The sequence below is a fragment of the Aythya marila genome (genome assembly GCF_965140915.1).
Source record: "Aythya marila genome assembly, chromosome: 22".
NCBI classification, from domain to species: domain Eukaryota; kingdom Metazoa; phylum Chordata; class Aves; order Anseriformes; family Anatidae; genus Aythya; species Aythya marila.
In genome coordinates, this window is record NC_139063.1 from 483,541 (window position 1) to 492,151 (window position 8,611).

Consider the following 8,611-nt stretch of genomic DNA (forward strand, 5'->3'; position numbering starts at 1 on the left):
AAACTAGCCAAGCCCTGTAGTAAACTGAGATGTAGGTAACCTCGTGCAATCTATTTCCCAGCCGGGTGTCTGTGATGGTAGGAAAAGCATCCCCTCCTTCTGAGGACTCCGGAGGGGCACAGACCCCCAGGTGCCACCCTGCGGGTCCTGCACACAGCACACGCTGCTGGACTGTGGGCCCTGCATGTGGCAAGGATCCCCGTGAGAGTCCTCAACAACCAGGGTCTGCTCCCCAGCTTCATTACCAAACTCGACCTGAATCACCATAAAAAACTGCCAGTGACAAGGACTCCACTACCTCTGTCCGAAATGTGGTGTGGATGGAGGTGGAGTGGCAAGGATAAGGCAAAAACTGCAAAGGCACTCCCACTGCAGCTCTCCTGCAATGAATGCGCAGGGGATCTGGCCTCAGAAATCAGGAGAGCAATGTTTCATCTGCACTATGCAGTATTTTGCTATCTTAAATTTGCATTCACTCCAGTTCAGAGCAAAACCCAAACATTTCAGAATTCCCCAGGAAAGGAAAAGGAGCCAGAACCCCCTTCTCTGGGCAGGAGATACTGAAAGCCGCAGAAGCCTGGATACCCACCTGCCAAAAATATAACCAGGCAAGTCGCCAGCAGGGGAAATCCTTCAGGGTGCCAGCAGAAGTCTGCCTTGATGAAACACATTTGCAAATCTTCCTCTCCTATTGATCAGCAAATTCCTATGCAAAATGTTTCACTGGAATTTGGGAACTACCATTCTTCCATAAAGGTAAGTGGGAAACGTTTCTTTATGGACTAGGTAGTTGAACAGCAAGAACACACCTCAAAATACAGGCCATAGGCAAAGACTAAATTAATGTATGCATCATGTGCACAAAACATCAACAGGTAGAAAAAGAAAAAGAAAAAGAAAAAGAAAAGAAAAGAAAAGAAAAGAAAAGAAAAGAGAAGAGAAGAGAAGAGAAGAGAAGAGAAGAGAAGAGAAGAGAAGAGAAGAGAAGAGAAGAGAAGAGAAGAGAAGAGAAGAGAAGAAAAGAAAAGAAAAGAAAAGAAAAGAAAAGAAAAGAAAAGAAAAGAAAAGAAAAGAAAAGAAAAGAAAAGAAAAGAAAAGAAAAGAAAAGAAAAGAAAAGAAAAGAAAAGAGAAAAGAGGGAGGCTGCCAGTGTTGTAGGGTTTTGTGTGTATGTGCGAGAAAGAGAAATTTCATATAAATTAAACAGAGGTAGCAAAAGAGCCAATGAACAAGAAAACTACAGTTGCAGAGGCCTGTGCTATGAAGAAACAGATTTTTGGAGAAAGTTGTGATCAAAGAAACTTGTAGCAGGGTCTCCTCCTATGGCTTGAATCATAGTGTGCTCGGGGAAATGAGGCATTTGATTCCTCCCTGGTAAATATACAAGCTTCCACCAGTACAAACCCCAGCTCCATCAGCCGCTCTCCCACATAGTACCCAGAACCAGACAGCCACAGGGGATGGCATGAGGCCACCTGCTGGGCTTGGTGAGCCTCCCATCTGGGGAAGACCCAGAAAAGCCCATCTTCTCTGTGCTGGTGTTATTTTCTGTGCAGTAATATCATTTTTCCTTTCCTTTCCCCACAGCACAGGCCTGGAGGTGGCTGTGATGCGAACAGCAGGGGAGCAGTCTGGCTAACCAAACAGCACACGTGGTCGGGCTGTTTCCCTGCTCTCACTGCTCACAGGATGCAGCAGCACAGCATGTCCAAGTACATGGCCCTGCACACACTGCACTCAGTGGCGTAGCTCACAGCTGTACCAGGACCTCTCCTGCTGTGTTTCTGACATGCACCGAACAAAACTGCTGTCTCCATGACTTTGCTAGGGGAAGATGTATGAGGCTGCACCGGCAGCAACTTAGGAACTCAGCTTTGCTCCAGGAGAGCTCTGGAGTTTAAAGGAGTTGTTGAAAATACAAATACCTCAAGAGTTTCATAGCTGCAAATGCCAAGGTCAGCAGCGGACAGGCTCATCGATTTGGAAGTGCAGGGGCCAAGAACCATCTGTGTGTTGGCACAGTCCTGACAACTGGTCCTGATCTTGACTGATAATTTGGGGGTGATGACAAATAATTGATAAGTGATAACTGAAGTAAAACGACAGCAGCACTGGCATCCAACAAAACACAGCCTTTATCAAAGGGATCCTCATCCTTTCGTTCCCCCATACTGTGTATGGGGCAGATCCCTGCCCCAGTTCTGCACTTTGCTTTCCCCACTGTAAAGCGGAGTAAATCTATAACTTGTAAAAAATAATCTTAAACTCATAACATAAATTGAGAGAAAATCCTTGGCTTCTTATAAACACAAGACTAACATAGTATCACACACTACTGCTTACTGTTTTTATTATTGCTAGGTTATTATCAGATATTTTGTGCAATAAAACCTTATTTGATTTCTATTAATATTTGATGGCCAAACAAGCAAATTCCAAAGGTCAATTTTCTTATGAAGTGCCTCACAAGAGAAGGCTAGCACCGTGTTCCTTTTGCACACAGCCTGTGACAAAGAGATCAGGTAAGTTACACGGGAGGGCGTTGTACCACAATCTTTACGACATTTTTGCTTTCATCAAAAGCAGCTTCACCCCTGCTCCCTTCTTGGCTCACTGTGCAGTCCTGTACGTGGGTTGTACCAGGAAGTAAGGCTGCGTGCTTCGGTGCAGTTAATTAACTACATGCTCTTCCACAAGTCATACAACTTAATACAGGAAAAAAGATGATGAAAAGGTAGCAAGAAAAGAAATATATTACAAGTGGAAAAGTTCTGCTTCAGCATGTCTGCTTGGAGGATCAGAGTCCTGGCAGCACTGTGCTTCCTGTGGCAGCCGAGAGGTACAGTACTGCTGGCTTTGTTACTTGCATTTCGCCATGCTATGGGGCTTTGCTTGTCAGAGGAAAGACATACACAGAGAAGTTTTAAGCAGTGAGAGTGGGAATGACCCACATCAAGTAAAATATTCTGCTGTAAAGAAATGGCGTTTCAAAATCTGTCTACAGAACACGTCTAGTTGAAGAGTAGCGATGTATTTACCTGCCGCAAACAATTAGTGCCAGAAAGCACACTGGCAAGCCTGCGTGCTGCATCTTGCTGTACTTGTGGTACAGTCTGCCTTGAGAGAACTGGGCCTGAGTGCTGTGACCCAGTTGTGTCTGCCTCGTCTAGGGGCTCGGAGGTGGGAGCACAAGGGAGTCAGGCTGGAACTTGTGGGGTTGTAAACTGGATCGCAGGGAGACCATGGTGAGACCATGGGAGAAGCTGCTAAAATTATAGAATTGGATGGGTTTCCCACACTTAGGTCCTAATTCTGAAAGCTGTTGCGATGAAGACATTTTATGAGAGATGAGGAAAACACAACTACGACACAGACATACCTGTTTCCAAAACCAGTTTACAGTTAAAAATTAATTGAGCTGCTTAGAACAATTTTGAAAGCACCTTGATCAAAAACAGGTGATATTTCCTATCCCCAGAGCCCTGCTTAATCATTACATAATTGTCCCTTTCAATTAGGTCATATTCAGCTTCCCCCTCCTCAGAATGTTACATTACTGTCAAAAGATTTTGACATGATTTTGACATGGACTCCAGGAGAAGGATCTCCACCAGATGTGGCATACACTGTGAGGTATGAAAGGTAAGTGCTTATCGAGGATGTCTCATCGAAAGTATGGCACGATGCAAACATCTGTGGATGTACGTTTAGCAATGGCATTACTATCAGTGATCTGACTGCATTCTTTCACCAAAACCAATCCTTATCTGTCTGGAAACTCTGAACTCTGAGCAAGATTTGGTGTCTTTCCTGCAAAACACTTCCTTCTCTTGCTCTATGAAGTACAACAAAACAGCATGCTTAATATTGTGATGTTTGTTTCTTCTTTTAGCCAGGAACGCATGGACAAATGGATAAAGGTTCGTCATTGTAAAAATATCCACAGTACCTCTTGCAACCTGACTTGTGTACTTCCAAACTTCTTCATTAAATTCCGGGCTCGAGTGAAAGCTATTTCTGGAAAACTCCAGTCGCCATGGGTAGAATCCCAATTCAAGGAATACTATTTGGATGGTGAGTGCCTGTTGGGTTACAGCCTGGCTGAAAGGACACCCCAACAACAGTGCTTGCTTGAGCAAATCAGTTAAACCACATACAGAAGAAAGACAAAGAGTAAGAGGCAGCTTTATGAATACCAGATTTGAGAGTGCACAAACAACAAGCCACAATGATTTGAAAATAGTTTGTAGCAGGTATCAGAATTTGTTTCATCAGTGCTGTAGGTAAACAAGCTGGTTTCAAGCTCTCCACAGTGGAAAGACAGCACCAGCAGGGGTATATTAAATCAATTTTTTTAAAAAAGGTATTCCTTTGCCTTCTTTCTTCCTTCATGTCCATCACAGGATATTAGCTAGAAGTTTAGATCAATCACATAAAATATTACTTCTGTGAAATTATGATGTAAGCAAGCACTATTCTTATGTCTGATTGATCATTTACAGTGGAACTGGCTCCCCCAGTGCTAAATGTGAACGTACAGGAGAATGTACTCCATGTGAATGCCACCTTCCCTTTGGCCACCTGTGTGGAGAGTTTCTCCTGGATGTATGACTTGAACCTTTGGGAAGCTGGATCTGAAGACAAGGTCAGTAGAAGTGGCATTTCTTAGATGAAGTGGAGGAATGATGCCCAGCTGAATTGAAATGGCTGCAAAATACTAGGCAGAGAGTGACTGGATCCAGGGCCTAGAGAAACTGAAATGGTCAAACCAGAGTCAAACTAAAGCCAGAGAAGAAATGAGTGCATTACAGTCGGCATCCTTATTTTATCAGTAACTCCCTCTCTTATTCTATTCCTATTTTTATCAGAGAAAATGTGATGGTGAGGCTACACCACAGTCAGCATAATAGAGAAATATCTGAGGTTTAAAACAGCTAGTTCAGGTACTGCTAACAGTGTAGCTGTGGCAGCAAAGAACATAACCCACCTGAAATCCCACCCAAGAAACCATAAGGCCTAGGAGAGATGCTTGCTTTTTGTAGCAAGTGCCACTCCACACACCTAACCACTGGAGCCATGCAGTATGATGAAGAGAATCATAGGCTCAAAAAGTAGAGAAGCAGCATCTGAATAATGAAAGAATCATCTTTCTAACCATCTGTTCTTTTTGTTTCTAAACAGAAGCAATACGAAAGTATCTTTAGGAAGAATACAGTGACTATCGACACCACTGCGCTTAGAGGCAACTACTGCTTGAGTGCCAGATCCTCCTTCCAAAGCATTGGCTTCAAGTACAGCAAATTCTCCCAACCAGTGTGCATGGTTTTAAACCGTAAAGGTATGTCCCAAGGAAGGATGTGTTAAGATGTCAAATGGGAGTAGGGCTAAGTCAAAGATTTCCATCAAATCTAGCTTTTCAACAACAACAACAAAGCCTTCCAGTTAAACAGATTGGTTGGATTTTCTGGTGAAAGGTGACTGCTTTCTATAGAAATGTTTTCATTAAAAAATTCCACCTTTAATGTATTTCCAGAAAATCTTGAAATATTATACTCGAGTTATGGTCACGCTGAAATTTTGGGAATTATCAAATTTCTCCTAAAAAAAAAAAAAAAAAAAGTTAATAAAGTCTCATTTTTGACCTGCTCTAAGTAAGGCACTGGCTGGTATCAACATTCATTTCTATCTGTGACTCTGGCTTAGAGGCTGGTCTTAGGCAAATCTGTTATCTTAATTTGTAAAATAAGGCTCTCAAGCCATAACATTTTCTGAGACTTCTAAAAGAAAAGCTAAGAATAAGAGCCCATTATTTAAATTTACCATCACTTTAATTTGCTTAAAATGTTATCAACTGAAAAAAAAACTTAGTAACATTGTTATGAAGATGATGCCAGAAGTGATCTACAGGGTCCAGCATCCAAAGCTCTGACCTTAGTGAAATAACCAGTTTCTCCTCAGAGATTATGGAGAAAATGAAGCTACTTTTGATAGCATGCTCTGGTAAAAAATTAGACTCAGCCTGTTTATGTTGAAAGAAAAAAAAAAAAAAAGAAAAAAATAACAAAGAATAAAGGAGATTATTTTGCTCTTTTTCAGCAGTGGAATGGAAGCTCCCATACTCTGCCATGATCCCCGTGTTTGTTTTCCCTGTCCTTCTGGCAAGTGTCTTCATCGCCTGGCTGCTGAAACAAGACGCTAAGCACAAGAAGCTGCCTCGTGCTTTGGTACGGCCCAGAGGCTGGGCTGCCGCCCGACTTGATGTCTGGCTGATTTTCGGAGGGTGGCTGGGGAGGAGTGGAGGAGCTGCATGTGTGCCACATTTCTCAGTTCTGCATTCAGAAATATCGTTATAAGGCAGCTTTGGTTCTGGCATATCCTATGTCCAAACTTCTCTTTTAAAAGCACCACCAACTCTCTGATCTGTCTTGTTTCTTTTCCCTGGTAGGATTTATCTAATTATAAAGTTGCTGGACCACCCTTTCACTGTGAGCTCCGTGAGCAGTTCCTCGTGGACTCTCTGACCTGCACAGAGCAGCCAGTGTCACAAGGGAAGAAAAACAGAACGTCACCAAGAAACAACCTACCATGTATGACTTCTTTCTTGTCGTCATCATCATCAGAAGAGGAGGAGGAAGATGAAGAAGACAGCAGGACTTTCATCCCATACACTGAAATGCGTCACTTTCCAAAGCGATGTCTGAAGTACCAGCCGTCCAGAACTGCTGGGCCAGAAACAGGCATGGACTCCACATCTGGCGGTCTCTCTGTGGACAGCGGATCTGTGCTGGACTTCACGGCCTCGGGTTTCTCTTTCTTTCCAGTGAGACAGAATGAAGTGGACACCTCAGGATCCCATGGAAGTGAAAAGGCACTTCCTCACAGCTCCTCTTTGGGAAGAATATCCCTCACTGACGTGAGATTCCCAGGTCCCGAGGAACACGGACAGCATGACACAGACCCGGAGGACTGCCTGGAAATGACCCCCCTCCAAACACCGCTGAACAGGATTTGTGCCAGCCTTCCTGCTGACGAGCAGTGCCTGCACAGGAAGCATCAGCACGTCACCATGTGTCACCAGAAACCGCTAGCTGATCTGCCCGTCCAGGTCAGGGAGAAGTCACAGCTCAGTGTGGATCCCAGCATGGAGCAACTCATCTGCTTTCAGACCTTACAGGTGGCAGAAGATGAAGGTATTGCAAGTGACTGTGACAGCGATCATTTTATAGAAGGGACACCTCCTGCATCCACAGTACTAAGTGATGCATTTGGAACTTCAAATATGGAGGGAAAATATAATCAAGAGTTTAAATTAAAAGGCTATCAGCACACACATTACATGGGAAGAAGCTAGAGTACCCCTGAAGTTCTGTGGTGTGCCTGGAAAGTGGTAGAGAACTCTAGATACCTGGGCAAGGGTACCTAGACAAGAGCAAGGACAAATAACTGTCAGTGCTGTGTTTATTTATTTATTTATTTGTCTACATGGAATTTTTTCTATTGATGTCTGGCCTATCAAGGATACGGCTTTAGGGACAGAGGAGGTGTATTTTTACTGCAACGTAACTAATGGACATTCCCCGTGCCTCTGTACAAGACAGATGTGAGACAGCATTGAAACCATGGCACAAGGCACGCTATCTGAACCCAGCCAGAGTGAGGCATGTGTGGTACCTCATGGAGCTATCACGCAGCTAACACACAGTGCCTTGTGCTCACTTGAGAGCAAGATAACTTTTACATGTGAGTTGTGAAAGGCAAAAATATTTCTGAGATGGCAAAAACATAACCCTGTGTGAAACCATCAGATGGGTTCTGAAAATGCAGCGTGTTGTGCCCGCATGTTGGTTTGAACCAGGATGAAAACACCGAACATCACATTTGCTTCTGTATAATGGCAAAACTGCACTCCTGCTTGGCTGGAAGCACCTTACAGAGACATTTAGCAACCTTTGCTTTTTATGGGATGAAAAGATCTCCCTCTCAATCTACAGAGATCACCTTCTATGTTTCAGTGGAGTGAACTGAAGTCAAAGTGAGAAATGTGCAGCATGTTTGTTTATTTATTTTGCTTTTTTATACAAATGTATATATACGTACTGATTGCCCCTGCTGTGCAGAATGAGAGCTGCTGCATGCAGAGGAAATAATATTTTCATAGATAACTGTGTGTATGTGTGTTTATGTTTCCCAGAACTGCAAAGGGTGACTGCAGCTCATCTTGAAAAGCATATTTGAAAGCAGGACCCCATCATGGGCATCCCATTTCTACTGCTTTTGTCCGAGTGAAGTTCTGTGAAACTTCTTGGCTAGGTCTCTATCTTGGTCACTGAACGACCAGGAGCGTGGCTGTCTCTGTAAGCAAAGAATCAAATAGGAAGTCCACCTACAAAAGTCACAGGAGGGACAGGACCACTCTTGACATTGATACTGACTTTTGCAGAGTATTTTTCATGTGCACCCTTCACATCCCACAGAAACATATTTTCCCATTTTTTTCCCCAGTAAAAGGAGGAAAACAAAGCATTTACAGAAAGAGGGAGTCACACAATAGCCATTCTCTGCATTCAGAGAGAGTTGTCTCAGATGAGGGAAAGGTGTTGATTGGGGCTATT

The 8,611-nt window shown here is 43.4% G+C and overlaps 1 protein-coding gene across 1 annotated transcript; it reads left to right on the forward strand.

The window, feature by feature from the left end:
- Window positions 1–2,715: 2,715 nt before the first annotated feature.
- IFNLR1 (interferon lambda receptor 1) lies at window positions 2,716–7,350 on the forward strand (the record flags this gene model as incomplete). Its single annotated transcript, XM_082777279.1, has 7 exons — window positions 2,716–2,838; window positions 3,518–3,641; window positions 3,892–4,073; window positions 4,502–4,644; window positions 5,181–5,337; window positions 6,096–6,223; window positions 6,445–7,350. The coding sequence occupies exons 1-7, from the start codon at window positions 2,781–2,783 to the stop codon at window positions 7,348–7,350; spliced, it is 1,698 nt and encodes a 565-aa protein (XP_082633405.1). The 5' UTR covers window positions 2,716–2,780.
- Window positions 7,351–8,611: the final 1,261 nt, after the last annotated feature.